General features: G+C 36.9%; 1 protein-coding gene across 1 annotated transcript in view; it reads left to right on the forward strand.

Annotated features, from left to right (window-relative positions):
- CSMD3 (CUB and Sushi multiple domains 3) overlaps positions 1-21,673 on the forward strand; it is a 1,470,240-nt gene that overhangs the window by 1,323,492 nt on the left and 125,075 nt on the right. The window contains exons 43-45 of the mRNA NM_001424929.1: positions 7,438-7,626; positions 8,433-8,610; positions 9,562-9,707. Of these exons, the coding sequence (NP_001411858.1) occupies positions 7,438-7,626; positions 8,433-8,610; positions 9,562-9,707 (513 nt within the window). The remainder of the gene's footprint in view (positions 1-7,437; positions 7,627-8,432; positions 8,611-9,561; positions 9,708-21,673) is intronic.

Genomic DNA, 21,673 nt, shown 5'->3' on the forward strand with positions numbered 1-21,673 from the left:
AATTAATTTTAATACACAATCAAATAAAACAAATCAAGGCCAGGCAGTCAGACAGGACATGGGGAAATGTAAGATTGAGTCTTTGCTTTCATATCAAAATGAGTATATTGAAAAGATATTTTGTGGTGCTCATCTACTATATGTAAAGTTATTCTCTTACTTTATAATGAAAGAATAACATAACATTCATTGATATCACTCTACTGCTCTGAGAATATGAAATAAATAAATACTTTGTCAATCATATTATATTAGGCCTATTTCCAATATAAGTCTGCTGCATGACCTTGAGCATGAATTTCATCCCTTTAGAATATAAAGATCTGAGATTTAAAAGTAAATGTTTAAGTTATAATATTTATTCAAACAATACAGTTCCAGTGATTATAATATTCAATCAAAAGTAACAAACTTTAATTACATCACTGCCTTAATTATTAAAGGATTTAATGACCATGTGATTTTTAAAAAATTTAATTCAAGTTTTTCCTGATTTCTAGTTGACTCACAAGTAGGTGATACTTTTGGACATGAGCTCCACCAGAGCAGAGATCTTTGTGTTGTTCATTGATGTGTCTCAAGTAACTACAAGAGTAAGAGCACAATAAATATTTGCTGAATAGAAGTATATACCTAAAAAGAAATTTAAGAGTAGTTAGATTTTGACTGTGTGGATCACATAAACTGTGGAAAATTCTGAAAGAGATGAGAATACCAGGGCACCTGACCTGCCCATTGAGAAACCTGTATGCAGGTCAGGAAGCAACAGTTAGAACTGGACATAGAACAACAGACTGGTTCCAAATAGGAAAAGGAGTACGTCAAGGCAGTATACTGTCACCCTGCTTATTTAACTTATATGCAGAGTACATCATGAGAAATGCTGGGCTGGATGAAGCACAAGCTGGAATCAAGATTGCCACGAGAAATATCAATAACCTCAGATATGCAGATGACACCACCTTATGGCAGAAAGTGAAGAGGAACTAAAGAGCCACTTGATGAAAGAAGAGACATTGCTTTACCAACAAGGGTCTGTCTAGTCAAGGCTATGGTTTTTCCAGTAGTCATGTATGGATGTGAGAGTTGGACTATAAAGAAAGCTGAGTGCTGAAGAATTGATACTTTTGAACTGTGGTGTTGGAGAAGACTCTTGAGAGTCCCTTGGACTGCAAGGATATCCAACCAGTCCATCCTAAAGGAGATCAGTCTTGAGTGTTCATTGGAAGGATTGGTGCTGAAGCTGAAACTCCAATAGTTTGGCCACCTGATATGAAGAGCTGACTCATTTGAAAAGACCTTGATGCTGGGAAAAGTTGAGGACAGGAGGAAAAGGGGATGACAGAGATTAAGATGGTTGGATGGCATCATTGACTCAATGGACATGAGTTTGCGTGAACTCGGGGAGTTGGTGATGGACAGGGAGGCCTAGCATGCTGCAGTCTATGGGGTCGCAAATAGATACGACTGAGTGACTGAACTGAACTCAAAATAGACATTGTAACATTCAACTGCACATGGGTCTCAGTGATTACAGTTTAGCTTAGGCTTGCAAACATAATTTAATAGTACCACATATCATCCTGTATATAAAACAGAAAATCATAACTGTCACATTTCTGTACAAAATGTACAGTATTCCTGAGGAAATTAATTTCAGAAACTTCTGGGAAACTGATTGAGTTTCTTCTTTGCATCTAAAAGGCTCAGAAGTATATTTGTGGTTCTTCTCTAACAAGTGTATGGGGTCTTATGCTAAACACTTTGCTATTCACCTTAAACCTGACTTCATCTTCTTGCCATGCACTCATTTTCCTTTGGTCTTTCAAAGCCAAATTCTTGTTTGAATGTGAAAAACCTAAAATCTGAACATTTTTTACTGCATTTTTCAGTCAATATGTCCTTGAAAAAAATATTTATTTGCATAATAAAATAAAAATATATAGCATGTGTTACTTTTATTTATATAATATTAATATTATTGACATGAGCCATCATGTATAGCAATGATCACTAGATATTATTTGTTAATTATGTTGAATTTAAAAACTATCTCTTCTTTTACTGAGTTTATATTTTTGAGCTAATAACATTTTTTTAAAAGTTAATACAGATTCACAGAATCTGTTATTTTTACATAAGTTTGTGATGCAAATTTAAAAACATTCTGAATATTGGAAGAATGAATTGTATATAATTACTGATAAGGATACTCTTCTACTAAAGGACTTGTTCCACATTAGTGCTATTAATGGCAACATTTAGGATTTAGGTCCTGTATTATATATGATATTAGGATGAGAACTTTCTCCTGATCATTTAAAATGTATTTCCTATATATCCTCATTAAACTAAAAAGCATAGAAAGGTGAAATATGTAAATTATCACAGGATTATTCAAGTGTCAATGAGTTTTATTCTATTCAAGATTATCCAGCCAACTAAGCTTATCATAGACAACATTTCACAAAACATCTGGAAAAGGTCATTCCAATCCCAAAGAAAGAAAACGCCGAAGAATGCTCAAACTACCGCACAATTGCACTCATCTCACACGATAGTATAGTAATGCTCAAAATTCTCCAAGCCAGGCTTCAGTAATTCGTGAACCGTGAACTTCCAGATGTTCAAGCTGGTTTTAGAAAAGGCAGAGGAACCAGAGATCAAATTGCCAACATTAGCTGGATCATGGAAAAAGCAAAAAAGTTCCAGAAAAACATCTATTTCTGTTTTATTAATTATGCCAAAGCCTTTGACTGTGTGGATCACAATATACTGTGGAAAATTCTGAAAGAGATGGGAGTACCAGACCACCTGACCTGCCTCTTGAGAAACCTGTATGCAGGTCAGGAAGCAACAGTTAGAACTGGACATGGAACAACAAACTGGTTCCAAATAGGAAAAAGAGTTCGTCAAAGCTGTATATTGTCACCCAGCTTATTTAACTTACATGCAGAGTACGTGATGAGAAATGCTGGGCTGGATGAAGCACAAGCTGGAATCAAGATTGCTGGGAGAAATACCAGTAACCTCAGATATGCAGATAATACCACCCTTATGGCGGAAAGTGAAGAAGAATGAAAGAGCCTCTTGATGAAAGTGAAAGAGGAGAGTGAAAAAGTTGGCTTAAAGCTCAACGTTCAGAACACTAAGATCATGGCATCTGGTCCCATCAATTCATGGCAAATAGAAGGGGAAACAATGGAAACAGTGACAGACTTTATTTTTCTGGGCTCCAAAATTACTGCAGATGGTGGCTCCAGCCGTGGAATTAAAAGACCCTTACTCCTTGGAAGGAAAGTTATGACCAACGTAGACAACATATTAAAAAGCAGACACATTACTTTGTCAACAAAGGTCTGTCTAGTCAAGGCTATGGTTTTTCCAGTAATCATGTATGGATGTGAGATTTGAACTATAAAGAAAGCTGAGCACTGAAGAATGGATGCTTTTGAACTGTGGTGTTGGAGAAGACTCTTGAGAGTCCCTTGGACTGCAAGGAGATCCAACCAGTCCATCCTAAAGGTGATCAGTCCTGGGTGTTCATTGGAAGGACTGATGTTGAAGCTGAAACTCCAATACTTTGGCCACCTGATGCGAAGAGCTGACTCATTTGAAAAGACACTGATTTTCAGAAAGATTGAGAGGAGGAGGAGAAGGGGACCACAGAGAATGAGATGATTGGATGGCATCACCGACTCAATTGACGTGGGTTTGAGTGAACTCTGGGAGTTGGTGATGGACAGGGAGGCTTGGTGTGCTGCGGTTCATGGGTTTGCAAGGAGTCGGACGTGACTGAGTGACTGAACTGGAACTGGAACAAAACATCTAAGTCAAATCACTCTACTGTACACCTTAAATTCATGCAGTGATGTATATAAATTATATTTTAATAAAACTGAGAAAAATTACCTTTAAATGTGATTGAAAATTGAAAGCATTTATTTAATAGAATAATATATCCTAACTGCTGCTGCTGCTGCTAAGTCGCATCAGTCGTGTCCGACTCTGTGTGACCCCAGAGACGTCAGCCCACCAGGCTCCCCTGTCCCTGGTATTCTCCAGGCAAGAACACTGGAGTGGGTTGCCATTTCCTTCTCCAATGCATGACAGTGAAAAGTGAAAGTGAAGTCGCTCAGTTGTGTCCGACTCTTAGCAACCCCATGGACTGCAGCCCACCAGGCTCCTCTGTCCATGGGATTTGCCAGGCAAGAGTACTGGAGTGGGTTGCCATTGCCTTGATATACATTTACCCTAAACTGAAATGACTTTTTGGATTTGATATATTTTGCTTATGGAATATTAATTCAAATGAAAATGACAATTAAACACTTAATATCCTTAAAGGACTGTTGACTAACTCTGAAAACTTTAGAGTATTAAAATTTAAAATATAGAGTGATATGTTAGTTAACAACTCAGGGACCTCCGGAACAGATCAGTCGCTCAGTCGTGTCCCACTCTTTGCGACCCCATGAACCGCAGCACGCCACGCCTCCCTGTCCATCACCAACTCCTGGAGTTCACCCAGACTCACGTCCATCAAGTCAGTGATGCTATCCAGCCATCTCATCCTCTGTCGTCCCTTCTCCTCCTGCCCTCAATCCCTCCCAGCATCAGAGTCTTTTCCAATGAGTCAACTCTTCGCATGAGGTGGCCAAAGTACTGGAGTTTCAGCTTTAGCATCATTCCTTCCAAAAAATCCCAGGGCTGATCTCCTTTAGAATGGACTGGTTGGATCTCCTTGCAGTCCAAGGGACTCTCAAGAGTCTTCTCCAATACCAGAGTTCAAAAGCATCAACTCTTCAGTGCTCAGCTTTCTTCACAGTCCAACTCTCACATCCATACATGACCACAGGAAAACCATAGCCTTGACTAGACGGACCTTTGTTGGCAAAGTAATGTCTCTGCTTTTGAATATGCCATCTAGGTTGGTCATAACTTTCCTTCCAAGGAGTAAGCGTCTTTTAATTTCATGGCTGCAGTCACCATCTGTAGTGATTTTGGAGCCCAGAAAATAAAGTCTGACACTGTTCCCACTGTTTCCCCATCTATTTCCCATGAAGTGATGGGACCGGATGCCATGATCTTCGTTTTCTGAATGTTGAGCTTTAAGCCAACTTTTTCACTCTCCACTTTCACTTTCATCAAGAGGCTTTTGAGTTCCTCTTCACTTTCTGCCATAAGGGTGGTATCATCTGCATATCTGAGGTTATTGATACTTCTCCCAGCAATCTTTATTCCAGCTTCTGTTTCTTCCAGTCCAGCGTTTCTCATGATGTACTCTGCATATAAGTTAAATAAAGAGGGTGACAATATACAGCCTTGACGTACTCCTTTTCCTATTTGGAACCAGTCTATTGTTCCATGTCCAGTTCTAACTGTTGCTTCCTGACCTGCATACAAATTTCTCAAGAGGCAGGTCAGGTGGTCTGGTATTCCCATCTCTTTCAGAATTTTCCACAGTATATTGTGATCCACACAGTCAAATGCTTTGGCATAGTCAATAAAGCAGAAATAGATGCTTTTCTGAAACTTTTTTGCTTTTTCCATGATCCAGCAGATGTTGGCAATTTGATCTCTGGTTCCTCTGCCTTTTCTAAAACCAGCCTGAACATCAGGAATTTCACAGTTCACATATTGCTGAAGCCTGGCTTGGAGAATTTTGAGCATTACTTTACTAGCGTGTGAGATGAGTGCAATTGTGTGGTAGTTTGAGCATTCTTTGGCATTGCCTTTCTTTGGGATTGGAATGAAAACTGACCTTTTCCAGTCCTGTGGCCACTGCTGAGTTTTCCAAATTTGCTGGCATATTGAGTGCAGCACTTACACAGCATCATCTTTCAGGATTTGGAATAGCTCAACTGGAATGCCATCACCTCCACTAGCTTTGTTCGTAGTGATGCTTTCTAAGGCCCACTTGATTTCACATTCCAGGCTGTCTGGCTCTAGGTGATGATCACACCATCGTGATTATCTGGGTCGTGAAGCTCTTTTTTGTACAGTTCTTCTGTGTATTCTTGCCATCTCTTCTTCATATCTTCTGCTTCTATTAGGTCCATACCATTTCTGTCCTTATCGAGCCCATCTTTGCATGAAATGTTCCTTTGGTATCTCTGGTTTTCTTGAAGAGATCCCTAGTCTTTCCCATTCTGTTGTTTTCCTCTATTTCTTTGCATTGATCGCTGAAGAAGGCTTTCTTGTCTCTTTTTGCTGTTCTTTGGAACTCTGCATTCAGATGTTTATATCTTTCCTTTTCTGCTTTGCTTTTCACTTCTGTTCTTTTCACAGCTATTGTAAGGCCTCCCCTTATTCAACCTTAAATGTAAATTTCTGATTTGGAAAATTTAGAATTTAATATGCTCAATGTTCTCAATTTTGTGGTTACATAGGAGTGTCCTTTTCTTTGTGAGATAGAAGTGATATGTCAAGTTATTCTCCACTAATTTGAAAAGAAGAAAGTGTGTTCACACACATATATACACACACACAGAGATGTAGATGGGGACAGGGTTAGGGAAAGAAAGAGAGAATGATGAATATGTATCAGAGTTAACCACTGGGAAACCTTGTTGATGGCATAGTTCTTTCTATTGCAACCTCTGTGTAACTTTGGAATTACTGAAAAATAAAAAAGTTTTTAAAAAAGGAATTTAAATAGTCAGTAGAAAAATAATCTCTGCTGGTAATTTAAATTTTACTAATTATATATGGTTTTGAATTTCTTAAAAATAAAGTCTCAAATATTAATAATATATGAGTATATATACTGTTTGTAGGTTCAAAATTTTTTCAGCAGTGTTTATTAAGCACCTAATATGTAAAAGGGAGTAAGCAAAGCTTTTAGGATACGGTGATAAAAGCATGTAGAACAACATTAGTATGAACAAATAAAATAGTTGTGCTTCAATGATGACTGAATTACAAAATTTGTGTTAGAAGGAAATTATTTCCTAGTACTTTATATTGTTAAATGACTTCTTTAGAAAAACTTGATAGAGAGTGATTTATTTCTTTTAGAGGGAAAATTAGCTTAAGAATTTCAGAAAGATTCAGAATTAGGCTTACACATATATTTATTTTATTTTATATACATGTGATATAACCAGAAAGCAATTGCATTCTAGGTAAAGGGATCAGAGTATGTTTGATTAAAATTGTGGCTTTAAGGGTAATTTATATTTTCATTAAAACTTTAAACAGATTTCATCAGTGAGTGACTAAACAATGCATTTTAATAAATTATGCTAAAATTTTAATATGAAAATTATAGACATAAGAAACATACAGTCATTAACATCACTTGCTATAAACCCAAATTATTATTTCTAACCAACTGCAAGCAGCACTACCTCTATTTTGCAGATTGCAAATAGTACCCTCTTGTGGTCTTTCATAATTCAGAAGGGAAATTTTTCTTTTTTTTACGTTTTCCAGCCTATCAGTTGCAAAGCTGTCCTGATCCACGCCCATTTCGAAATGGTTTTGTGATCGGCAATGATTTTACTGTGGGTCAAACCATTTCATTTGAATGTTTCCCTGGATATACACTGATTGGAAATTCAGCCCTCACTTGCCTTCATGGAGTGAGTCGTAACTGGAATCATCCACTTCCAAGGTGTGAAGGTATGCTTCTAACTTGAAGCTATCTTTTAGGTGATATAATCTGTGTTTAATAATTCTTGTTTTGGTACTCTTTTTCTGTTTGTTTGTTTTATCTCTTCAAATGTCATGCTAAATATAGAGTCTTCCTTTCAGTTGAAGAATAATAGTTAGCAAAGACCTTAAAACTCCATAATAAAGAACTAATTTTGTCATTCTTGAGTCAAGAGTCCTAATCTTCTCTATTGGATGCTGAAGTAAAGTTGGTTAACACTTTAGAGCTTCTCCTATGCGATGTCTATGTGATTGCATGTGTGTTTGTTTAGTAATCATTCTTTTATAAAACAGTAGCCCAGATACTGTTACTGAATTTGGGGTCATTTCTTCTAAAATAAATAAATAAAAATGCCTCGATCCTCTTATAAGTCCTTATATTTATACATGATATACATGATATATTTATATATGATATATTTATACATGATATAAGTCCTTATATTTATACATGATATACTGTTCAACTTTTGAACAGTATATATATATATATATATATATATATATATATATGGATAAAGTATTTGAAAAAAGCAAATACAATGTAATTTACTAATCTAGTGATAGTGAAAAACAATGTAGAATACCTCATGCTGAAAAATAAACAAACATTCACTCTGTTTGGTTCATGGTTTCCAGCTTTATTTTATATACCTTAACTGAGGTGGAAACATAACACAGATGTCTTTTATACTGTCTAAGAGGTATGAAATGTTGGCAAATTTTGTAATCAATTTACTATGATTCTACTTAAACATATTGTATCTTTTCTGTAGCTCTTTGTGGAGGGAATATAACTGCAATGAATGGAACCATTTACTCTCCTGGGTATCCAGATGAATATCCAAACTTTCAAGACTGTTTTTGGCTCGTAAAAGTACCCCCTGGGAATGGAATCTACATCAACTTTACTGTCCTACAAACAGAACCAATCTATGATTTCATCACTGTATGGTAAGCCAAGACCTCTGTTACTGATTGATTCAACTGTGTATAACAGTGAAATAGGATAGGAGTAAAAATATATCACGGTCCTCTATACAGATTGCCATGTGATGCTTGAACTGGTGTGAATAACTGAAGGTGACTGTGTTTTGCAGAATAAGACAAATAAAAAAGATTCAGTTTGTTTGCCATGAAGTAGCTAAACACATAGAACAAAAACTTTATGGGTGAAGATTAAATTTGTTATTAAAATAATGTGCAAAACCTGGGAATTAAATCAGAGTAAGTTTATGGTAAGAAAGTTCTGTATTTCAAAACTAGTGAAATTTAAAAGGCTGTATTCCAATAAGTTGCTTAATACAGCTACTGAATTTCTATCATAATAATTCATCATATTATTTTGTATTATTATTCTGTTAATTGAAATATCTCTAAACTATAAAGAAAACATAAGAATTAATTTTTTAGTTTGTTAATTGAATTACTGTATGACCTCTAAAATTCTTTCTAAATTTGACAGTCTATGATTCTCAAGATTATTTTGAAGAAAATAAAAGGAGGGAAAACCTCCAGCATTTGGGAGGATCTGGGTTGTGACCAGGAAGCCAAGGCAATTTAATTAATTACAGCTAATATGGGTGCAACCCACTCCAGTACTATGCCTAGAAAATCCCATGGACGGAGGAGCCTGGTGTCCATGGGGTCGCAAAGAGTCGGACACGACTGAGCTACTTCACTCAATATAGGTGCATTTCATTTAGGTGAAAATGTGATCTATTTCTCACTTTACATTTTTAAATATTTTGTCATCCAAATAAACATACACCAATATGATTTGGCATGTGCTGATTATTTCATCTACTGCATCTTTGTATCTCATATGTAATACTTTGTGTGAAACTTTCCCAAAACATCAATCTCACTCTCCTGCCTCCTCCCTGCCCTGTCTCTCCCCTGTAGGGATGGACCAGACCAAAACTCACCACAGATTGGACAGTTCAGTGGCAATACTGCTTTGGAATCAGTCTACAGCACTTCCAATCAGATTCTAATCAAATTCCACAGTGATTTCACAACAAGTGGCTTTTTTGTGCTCAGTTATCATGGTAGGTTTCATCTAGGAATTTCTGTTTGATTTGGCAATGTTTGAAATTGTCATTGAAAAATTGAGTGTAATATATATTTAGCCAGTGATTGAAAAGATATTAAAATTAGACAGTTTTTTTTTTTATCACTTCAAATACTTTTACTTGCAAACAATGACCTCTTCTAAGTGTTTAGGGACATTAAAATGTGAGCAAGTGGAAATAAAAAATAAATCAGTCAGTAATTATCCCAGTAGAAAATAATCATTTCTTGCAAAGAAATCCATAAAAGAGAACCAGCTGTTCATATTTTATTACATGTAATTTTAAAACATCAATAGATTTTTTTTTTCAATATAAAATGTTTAATCTATTCAGCATGCTGTGAGTCTTTCTAAAATTATCATCCAATAACTTTATGCTTTGGATCATTATCACTCATTCATTTATACTCTCTTGTTTCACAACTGTATCTGTTCTAGAATCTTATAGTTTTAAATGACTATTCCAGATCATTAACTTCATAGCTTTTATTCCTGCAACATAATTTATGAAGAATTGCAATTTCAGTTCTTTGTATAGAATTATTATGGGTTCTGTTTTCATAATATTCACTTTCTTAAAAGAACATTCAGATGGTTTCAGAGGTTTTTAAATTTATTTTTATGTTAAATTCTGTTACATTATATATATGAAAATATTTACTTTTATATTTAGTGAAATATGAAACCATAGTGACTATATTCTTTCATCTATTATGACCGTAGTTTCATAAATTCATTCTGTTTCATATGACTTTGTCAGACCAGTTCCATGATCATTTCACAAGATCAAGATGCTACTAAATTAAATTTGCAAAAATTATATTAGCATTTCCAAGGTGAACATGTACCTTGTATATTATATTAACAAATAGCTTAATGTTTTCTTCTGTTTTTAACACAAAGTAAGAAAATCTTTGAGAGTCAAAGATTATATTATGTGAAAAATATGATGTCAAAAATGGTTATGAACAAAAACACTTAAAGTACATTCGGTACAGAAATATATAGAAACAGACCAGAAAATATTTGATTTCCTTAACCTCAGCACTTATCAATCAGTAGATAATGCCCAATTTGTGCCTCTGTAGTGGCCAGAGCTGCATGTATACTCCAGCGTAGCAAATTAGAAAACAGGGAGATCAGTTAGAAAACTATGAATTAGGCTGTTTACTTTTTTAGTAACTCATTAGCCTTTTTCAGTAACTCATTAGCCTTTTTCAGTAAATTGTTCATTGGTGCTAGCAGTATGTAGGTACAGTCTAAAGCAGCAACAATAGCTTTAATACTTTGAAAGATAATCGTAGTTTGAGAACCAAAAGCTAAATGATTTCTAAGTTCAAAAGATGAATTCATTGCTGAAATGTATTCTGTACATTTTCTCTCTTTATGATTCCCTACATAAATATTTATTAGTCTGCATCTTGCCTGAACAAGTGAATAAAGAAAGGACAGTTCATTCAGTTCTACTCAGTGGCTCAGTCATGTCCAACTCTTAGCGACCCCTGGACTGCAGCATGCCTGGATACCTCATCCATCACCAACTCACAGAGTTTGCTCAGTCATGTCCATCAAGTTGGTGATGCCTTCCAATTGTCTCATCCTGTTGTCCTCTTCTCCTCCTGCCTTCAATCTTTCCCACCATCAGGGACTTTTCTAATGAGTCAGCTCTCGGCATCATGTGACCAAAGTGTTGGGGCATCACTTTCAGCATCAGTCCTTCCAACAAATATTCAGGACTGATTTCCCTTAGGATTGACTGATTTGATCTCCTTGCCATCCAAGGGACCCTCAAGAGTCTTGTCCAACACCACAGTTCAAAAGTATCAATTATATAGCACTCAGCTTTCTTTATAGTCCAACTCTCACAGCCATACATAACTACTGGAAAAACATAGCTTTGAATATATGGACCTTTGTCAGCAAATAAAGCCTCTGCTTCTTAATATGCTGTCTAGGTTTCTCATAGCTTTTCTTGCAAGGAACAGGCATTGTATAATTTCTTGGCTGCAGTCATCATCTGCAGTGATTTTGGAGCCCAAGAAAATAAAGTTTGTCACTGTTTCCATTGTTTCCCCCCTCTATTTTGCCATGAAGTGACGGGATCAGAAAGTGCTGCACTCATTAGGCCAGCAAATTTGGGAAACTCAGCAGTCCCCACAGGACTGGAAAAGGTCAGTTTTCATTCCAATCACGAAGAAAGGCAGTGCCAAAGACATTTCAAACTACCGCACAATTGCACTCATCTCATCTAGCAAATAATGCTGAAAATTCTCCAAGCAAGGCTTCAACAGTATGTGAACCAAGAACTTCCAGATGTTCAAGCTGGATTTAGAAAAAGAAGAGGACCAAAGATGAAATTACCAACATCTGTTGGATCATAGAAAAAGCAGGAGAATTCCAGAAAAACATCTGCTTCATTGACTACTCCAAAGCTTTTGATTGTGTGGATCAGAGCAAACTGTGTAAAATGCTTAAACAGACTATACCAGACCATCTTACCTACCTCCTGGGAAATCTGTATGCAGGTCAAGAACCAACAGTTAGAACAGGACATGGAACAACAGACTGGTTCCAAATAGGGAAAGGAGTATGGCAAGGCTGTACTTTGTCACCCTGTTTATTTCACTTATATGGATAACACATCATGCAAAATGCCAGGCTGGATGAAGCACAAACTGGAATCAAGAATCCCGGGAGAAATATCAATAACCTCAGATATGCAGATAACACCACCCTTATGGCATAAAGTGAAGAGGAACTAAACAGCCTCTTGATGAAAGTGAAAGAAGACAGTGAAAAAAGCTGGCTTAAAACTCAACATTCAAAAAAATGAAGATCATGGCATCCAGTTGTATCACTTCATGGCAAATAGATGGGGAAACAATGGAGAAAGTGACAGACTTTATTTTCTTGGGTTCCAAAATGACTGCAGATGGTGACTGCAGCCATGATTAAAAGATGCTTGCTCCATGGAAGAAAAGCTATGACCAAACTAGGCAGCATATAAAGAAGCAGAGACATTACTTTGCTGACAAAAGTCCATGTAGGCAAAGCTATGGTTTTTCCAGTAGTCATGTATGGATGTGAGAGTTGGACCATAAAGAAAGCTGTGCGCTAAAGAATTGATGCTTTTGAACTATGGTGTTGGAGAAGACTCTTGAGAGCCCCTTGGACTGCAAGGAGATCCAACCAGTCCATCCTAAAGGAAATCAGTCCTGAATATCTACTGTAAAGACTGATGCTGAAGCTGACACTCCAGTACTTTGAACACCGATGCAAAGAGTTGACTCATTAGAAAAGACCCTGATGCTGGGAAAGGATGAAGGCAGGAGGAGAAGGGGACAACAGAGGATAAGATGGTTGGATGGCATCACTGACTCGGTGGACTTGAGTTTGAGCATGCTCCAGGAGTTGGTGATGTACAGGGGATCCTGGTGTGCTGCCATCCATGGGGTCACAAAGACCCAACTGAGTGACTGAACTGAACTGAACTGATGGGACCAGATGCCATGATCTTTGTTTTTTGAATGTTGAGTTTTAAGCCACTTTTTCACTCTGTTCTTTCAGCTTTATCAAGAGGCTTTTTAGTATCTCATTGCTTTCTCCCATAAGGGTGGTGTCATCTGCATATATCAGAGAAGACAACAGCACCCCACTCCAGTACTCTTGCCTGGAAAATCCCATGGACGGAGGAGCCTGATAGGCTGCAGTCCACGGGGGCGCTAAGAGACAGACACGACTGAGCAACTTCACTTTCACTTTTCACTTTCATGCATTGGAGAAGGAAATGGCAACCCACTCCAGTGTTCTTGCCTGGAGAGTCCCAGGGACGGGGGAGCCTGGTGGGCTGCTGTCTATGGGGTCGCACAGAGTTGGACACAACTGACGCGACTTAGCAGCAGCAGCAGGAGTATCTACATAAATGAAGTTATTGGTATTTCTCTCGGCAATCTTGTTTCCAGTTTGTGCTTCATCCAGCCCAGTATTCACATGATGCACTCCGCATGAAGTGAAGTGAATTGAAAGTAGCTCAGTCATGTCCCACTCTATGGGAACCCATGGATTGTACAGTCCATGGAATTCTCCAGGCCAGAATACTGGAGTGGGTAGCCTTTCCTTCTCCAGGGGATCTTCCCAACCCAGGGATCAAGTCAAGGTCTCTCCCGCATTGCAGGTGGATTCTTTACCAAGTGAGCCACAAGAGAAGCCTGGAATACTGGAGTAGGTAGTCTATCCCTTCTCCACTCTATCTTCCCAACCCAGATATCGAATCGAAGTGTTCTGCATTGCCAGCAGATTCTTTACCAACTATCGGAAATAAGTTAAATAAGCAGGGTGACAGTATTTAGCCTTGATGTACTCCTTTCCCAATTTGGAACCAGTCCATTGTTCCATGTGCAGTTCTAACTGTTACTTCTCGACCTGCATACAGGTTTCTCAGTAGGCAGGTAAGGTGGTCTAGTATTTCCATCTCTTTAATAATTTTTCTAATTTTTTGTTATCCACACAGTCAACGGCTTTGGCATAGTTGATGAAGCAGAAATAGATGTTTTTCTGGAACTCTTGCTTTTTCTATCATCCAGCAGATGTTGATAATTTGATCTCTGCTTCCTCTGCCTTTTCTAAATCCAGATTGAATATCTAGAAGTTTTCGGTTCACATACTTTTGAAGCATCGCTTGGAGGATTTTCAGCATTACTTTACTAGCATGTAGAAGAGTACAGTTGTGCTGTAGTTTGAATATTCTTTGACATTTCCTTTCTTTGGGACTGGAATGAAAACTTACCTTTTCAATTCCTGTGGCCACTGCTGAGTTTTCCCATTTTGCTGGCATAATGAGTGCAGCATTTATCAGCATCATCTTTTAAGATTTGAAATAGCTCAACTGGAATTCCATCACCTCCGCTAGCTTTGTTCATAGTGATGCTTCCTGAGGCCCACTTGACTTCACACTGCATGATGTCTAGCTCCTGATGAGTGATCACACCATTGTAATTATCTGCATCATATGATCTTTTTGGTATAGTTCTTCTGTATATTCTTGCCTTCTCTTCTTAATATCTTCTGCTTCTGTTAGGTCCATACCATTTCTGTCCTTGATTGTGCCTCTCTTTGCATGAAATGTTTTTTTGGTATCTCTAATTTTCTTGAAGCAATCTCTAGACTTTCCCATTCTATTGTTTTCCTCTGTTTCCTTGCATTGATCATGTAGAAAGGCTTTCTTATCTCTCCTTACTGTTCTTTGGAACTCTGAATTCATATGGATAAATCTTTCCTTTTCCTCTTTGCCTTTTGCTTCTTTTCTTTTCTCAGCTATTTATAAGGTCTTCTCAGACAACTATTTTGCTTTTTTGCCTTTCTTTTTCTTGGGGATGGTTTTGATCACTATATGAACATCCATCCATAGTTCTTCAGGCACACTGTCTGTCAAATCTAATCCCTTGAATGTATTTTTCACTTCTACTGTATAATCGTAAGGGATTTGATTTAAGTCATATGTAAATGATCTGTTTGTAGATGGACTCTAAATATCAGTAAAATAATCTTTCAGTTCAGTTCAGTTGCTCAGTCATGTCCAACTCTTTGCAACCCCATGAATTGCAGCATGCCAGGCCTCCCTGTCCATCACCAACTCCCAGAGTTCACCCAGACTCACGTCCATCGAGTCAGTGATGCCATCCAGCCATCTCATCCTCTGTCGTCCCCTTCTCCTCCTGCCCCCAATCCCTCCCAGCATCAGAGTCTTTTCCAACGAGTCAACTCTTCACATGAGGTGGCCAAAGTACTGGAGTTTCAGCTTTAGCATCATTCCTTCCAAAGAAATCTCAGGGCTGATCTCCTTCAGAATGGACTGGTTGGATCTCCTTGCAGTCCAAGGGACTCTCAAGAGTCTTCTCCAATACCAGAGTTCAAAAGCATCAATTCTTCAGTGCTCAGCTTTCTTTACAGTCCAACTCTCACATCCATACATGACCACAAGAAAAACCATAGCCTTGACTAGATGGACCTTTGTTGGCAAAGTAATGTCTGTGCTTTTGAATATGCTATTTAGGTTGGTCATAAGTTTTCTTCCAAGGAGTAAGCGTCTTTTAATTTCCTGTCTTCAGTCACCATCTGCAGTGATTTTGGAGCCCCAAAAATAAAGTCAGCCACTGTTTCCACTATTTCCCCATCTATTTCCCATAAACTGATGGGACCAGATGCCATGATCTTAGTTTTCTGAATGTTGAGCTTTAAGCCAACTTTTTCACTCTCCTCTTTCACCTTCATCAAGAGGCTTTTTAGTTCCTCTTCACTTTCTGCCATAAGGGTGGTGTCATCTGCATATCTGAAGTTACTGATATTTCTCCTGGCAATCTTGATTCCAGCTTGTGCTTCTTCCAGCCCAGCGTTTCTCATGATGTACTCTGCATAGAAGTTAAATAAGCAGGGTGACAATATACAGCCTTGACGTACTCCTTTTCCTATTTGGAGCCAGTCTGTTGTTCCATGGCCAGTTCTAACTGTTGCTGCCTGACCTGCATACAAATAATCTTTAGGAAGTATAAAATTCTTATAACAACTTAGGAAATATTTCAAAGGAGAAATATTGTCAGAGAAAAGGATGTGTGTGGTTGTGTGTGTGTTTGAAAATGTGATAATCCTTACATAGAAAAATGCAAGAATAACAGTATAATGTAAACACATATAAAATATGAATATGTATTTACATTGGCATTTATGTGAATGCATAAACATATTTTCTCATTCCAGACCATGTTCCACATAATTTTAATAACTAGGTTCTGAGTCATATATATTAAAAATATAATTAGTTTAGGCATAAAGAAGTTCAAGTATTTGTTTAGGGCTTTGTTTTCAGTTAACTTTTGAGTAGTTACCCTTTGGTTTCCACTTTCTTCACCTATACAACACAGAATAGTTGCAGAAAAGATTAGCGAACTATTGTATATATAGAAATTATTCCAATTACTGGCGTATCTTAGGTTGAACCTTATGAATTTATTGGTCAAAAATACTGAATATTAACAATTTTATATAGCTCAACCCACATAAGTGCTTTTATTATCACTATCATCAACTTTGCATTCCAGAGATGAAATAGAGACAATGAATAGTACATGGTTAGCATAGTGCCCAGCAGAATATATGTTCAGTAAATATTCCTTTCCTTACCATATCTTATCTTACATTTTAGATTTTCTAATAGAGTATTTGTGTTTATTTACATTTATACTTTAAATTCTATAATAAGGCACAATTGCTAGAGCTTAGAAGATCCTAAAATTTCAATCATCTCTGGGAATTTTACCCAAACCTTAAAATAACAATGAATTTGGAAAGGTATACAGGGTCTTGTTAAAAATTGACAGGTGCCTTACATTCTATCAGCCCTAGCAGGACAATTTTCCTAAGGTACTGCTTTTCTTTGACTCACTTTTTCAAGAATGCATGATGCCTTAACTCGTTTAAATTTACTGTATAATCTGATCCATTGACTCTTACTCCCCAGTGCCTACCCTGACTCCCATCAGATTCTTTCTCTCACTGCTTTCTGAGCTTCCATTCTTAAACGGTTTCTTACTCATCACTAGTTCTTTAATTGCCCCTATGTTAAGTGTAATTTCTCCTTTCCTTGATAACCCAGACTCATAGCTATCACTGCCATCTCTTCTATGATTCCACTTATTCTCTTTTACCAAACTTTTAAGAACTTACAGTATGCTATACTGTTTTACATAGCTAGTATATGCTTGTGAGTTTAATAATAAAGAGTGCTTTTTTGAGGACACAAATCATACTTAAGCTTCTTAGTCCTTATATTTTTTATTGAATAAATAATTATATTTAATTATCTCACAGTGGTATGTATTCAGATTCTTTTTAAAAAGTTATCTTATTGAATTTATTTGACCTGCATTAATGAGATTTTTTACAAAGGTTGTTTTACAGTTACATACGTGTGTGTTCATCCTTTCTCACAAAAATTTAAAAAAATAAATGCTTGTTATCAAATTAGTATTGATACAGTTAGTACAATTTAATACAATCTCAAATATAATATTCATACTTGAGGCTCATGTTTAGTAGCTGTGTGTGTGCGCATACTCATTTGTGTCTACTTTGTGACCCCTTGGACTCTAGCCTATCAGGCTCCTCTGTTCATGGAATTTTCCAGGCAAGAAGATTGGAGTGGGTTGCCATTTCCTACTCCAGTCAGTAGTTATAGCTGAGGGGCAAAATGTGCTCTCATAGTGTTTAAAAAAAAAAAAAATTGGTCATTTGGTACATTTTCAGAAGTTAACCAGGAAGATAATTTACTATTTAACACTTATTTTAAGGTCTTTTAATATACCTAAGCTTAGAATGGTTTACTCCCACTCAGTTTTCTTTATATTCTCTTATTGATTTAATAACTCCTTCTGTTGTACCCTAACCCTTTAAGTCAGAAGTTTTGGGTTTTTTTTAGGATTTGTGTATTTATTTTATAAATTTAACAGATCAGTATTTTCATGTATTTTTCTAAGGTCAGATTGATTATTTAGATTTTATTTATTAGTATATTTTAGTATGTCAAAAAGGAAGAAAAAAATGTTTTTTTTTCCTACTCTAACCAGACTTCCTTTATGAGATCTAGTCAGCTATATGTCTTTTTTAAAACACCTTCATAAAGCCTTTCACGATCAAATATAACATTCATAAAAAGCTTTGGAAAATGAAAATTCTATGCCGTGAAAAAATAGGGCAGGCTTAAATGTTGAGGTGCTTTATCTCACATATCATATTTCTTCTTCATCTGAGGAAAAGTGTGTGTCTCTTACTGTGTTGCTGTAAGTGTAATTCTTTAAAGTAAGAGCTAAATTTTCTTGGTATCTGTCACAGAGTCAAGATGGGTTTGTCTCATAGTAAATAATAACAGTATTCCTAATCAATGACTTCCTGATAGTAAATTACAAAAAAAAAAATCCTTTTCAACTGCATGTTTTTGCAGATACCGACTTTGTATTAATAGTCATTCTAATAGCAATGGCTACCATTTACTGAAAACTTCATGTGCCAGGCTCTATTCTAGATGCTTTCTATGCTAATTTTTGTTATAACTCTGCAACATAAGTATTATTATTCCAATTTTAATCATTAAAGAACTGAAAGAAAGAAATGTGTAATGTATATAGAGCCAGAGAACTAATAAATAAACGGGCTGCCAGAAATTCAAAATAGGTCTGTCTTACTTTAAGGAATATTGTTGTTTAGTCTCTCAGTCATGTCCTACCCTTTGCAACCCCATGGACTGTGGCCCACCAGACTCCTCTGTCCATGGGGATATCCTAGCAAGAATACTGGAGCGGGTTGCCCTCTTTATGAATAATGACAACAATAACAGCAATAATAATAATAATAGCTAAACTATATTGAGTTCTTACTGAATGCTAGGCAGTGTCCTAAGCTGGTATTATTTCATGCACGGGTTTTATTTAATGTATATGAAGTATAATTTTTCTTTAATATTTAGCAAAAGTGATTTTCATTTTTAGCAAGATAATAAGTCATCTCATTTCCTAGAAAATACCTCTTCTAATTACAACTTTGAGCATGTTAGTGCTTCTCTTCCCTGCGACCTATATTCTAACAACAGTATGTTGGTAGATTTGTCACAATTTAGTGTGTTCCCCTTTATAATTTTAGAATGTGCTATGATCTGTCTGTGAAGAGAAAAGTCTTACTGGGGGTCCTGACTTATGCCAACCACTATAGTATAGCCAGAATATATATTTATTTAATTAAAACACAAAATGTAATTTTATTGTTTGAATCTATTATCTAAGGTACCTCCTTTTTCAGTATCAGATATTCAGTTCAGTTCAGTTCAGTCACCCAGTCATGTCCGACTCTTTGTGACCCCATGAATTGCAGCACACCAGGCCTCCCTGTCCATCACCAACTCCTGGAGTTCACGCAAATTCACTTCCATCCAGTCATTGATGCCATCCAGCCATTCATCCTCTGTTGTCCCCTTCTCCTCCTGCCCCCAATCCCTCCCAGCATCAGAGTCTCTTCCAATGAGTCAACTCTTTGCATGAGGTGGCCAAAATACTGGAGTTTCAGCTTTAGCATCAGTCCTTCTAAAGAAACCTAGGGCTTATCTCCTTTAGAATGGACTGGTTGGATATTCAGTTCAGTTCAGTTGCTCAGTCGTATCCGACTCTTTGCGACCCCATGAATTGCAGCACGCCTGGCCTCCCTGTCCATCACCATCTCGTGAAATTCACTCAGACTCACGTCCATTGAGTCGGTGATGCCATCCAGCCATCTCATCCTCTGGCCAAAGTATTGGAGTTTCAGCTTTAGCATCATTCCTTCCAAAGAACACCCAGGGCTGATCTCCTTCAGAATGGACTGGTTGGATCTCCTTGCAGTCCAAGGGACTCTCAAGAGTCTTCTCTAACACCACAATTCAAAAGCATCAATTTTCAAAAGCGCTCAGCTTTCTTCACAGTCCAACTCTAACATCCATACATGACCACTGGAAAAACCATTGCCTTGACTAGACAGACCTTTGTTGGCAAAGGAATGTCTCTGCTTTTCAATATGCCATCTAGGTTGGTCATAAGTTTTCTTCCAAGGAGTAAGCATCTTTTAATTTCATGGCTGCAGTCACCATCTGTAGTGATTTTGGAGCCCAGAAAAATAAAGTCTGACACTGTTTCCACTGTTTTGCCATCTATTTCCCATGAAGTGATGGGACCGGATGCCATGATCTTCGTTTTCTGAATGTTGAGCTTTAAGCCAACTTTTTCACTCTCCTCTTTCACTTTCATCAAGAGGCTTTTCAGTTCCTCTTCACTTTCTGCCATAAGGGTGGTGTCATCTGCATATCTGAGGTTATCGATATTTCTCCTGGCAATCTTGATTCCAGCTTGTGCTTCTTCCAGCCCAGCGTTTCTTATGATTTACTCTGCATAGAAGTTAAATAAGCAGGGTGACAATATACAGCCTTGATGTACTCCTTTTCCTATTTGGAACCAATCTGCTGTTCCATGTCCAGTTCTAACTGCTGCTTCCTGACCTGCATATAGGTTGGATATTAGGGAACCTCAATTATTATAGAAGATTTTCCTAGTGAGGATAATGCAATTCACTAGTATATAGTATTCATTATTTTCTGTTATTGGTGTAGCTTCTGTAAAAGAACGGTTTAATATATTGGGTTGGCCAAAAAACTCATATGGTTTTGTTTCTGTAACACTTTATGGAAAATCCAGAGCAAAATTTTTTGCCAACTGAATATACTGAACTTCAGATTATTTTTAAGAAGTGCATTTGAAAGACCTGTAATATCTTTTAGGTCAACTTTTAAGGTTATTTTGCCTTTATAATGAATCCTGTATTTGGGGACAAGTATATTTAACTCCACAAAGTCTCATCCTAAAAGAGACTGCTGTATATATAAGGACACATTTTATATAAAACATAAATCAACATTGCTTTGAACTGTGTGACCCCATTGCTTTGCACAATCTAAAGATCTGACTTCCTTTCATATTTCAATAGCTAGAGCCCTGAGCTTATAAAATGTTTCATTGTTTGATGTCCAGAGAGCATAGGGGATATGCACATCATACAATTATATACATATCTAGATAGATAGATATAAAGCTAAAAAAAAGAACTGGTGAAACTGTAATGATGACATGACAATGCCATTTACTTAAATGCCATTTACTTAAATTGCTGCTTAGTGATTATTTAAATGATTGAAAGGCATGTCAAAATTACTTGGAATAGTTTGATATTTTGCTGTATGTGCACCCCCATTGATAAGATGGCATTTAAATTCTACAATATCTCAGTTCCCTCCAGCCAAAGTCAATCAGGAACACTTCTGTAGTTAAACCAATTTGAATTCATAGGCTCACTGTAATGAGGAGGATAACACTATGA

This window comes from Bos taurus, chromosome 14 (genome assembly GCF_002263795.3).
Source record: "Bos taurus isolate L1 Dominette 01449 registration number 42190680 breed Hereford chromosome 14, ARS-UCD2.0, whole genome shotgun sequence".
NCBI lineage: Eukaryota > Metazoa > Chordata > Mammalia > Artiodactyla > Bovidae > Bos > Bos taurus.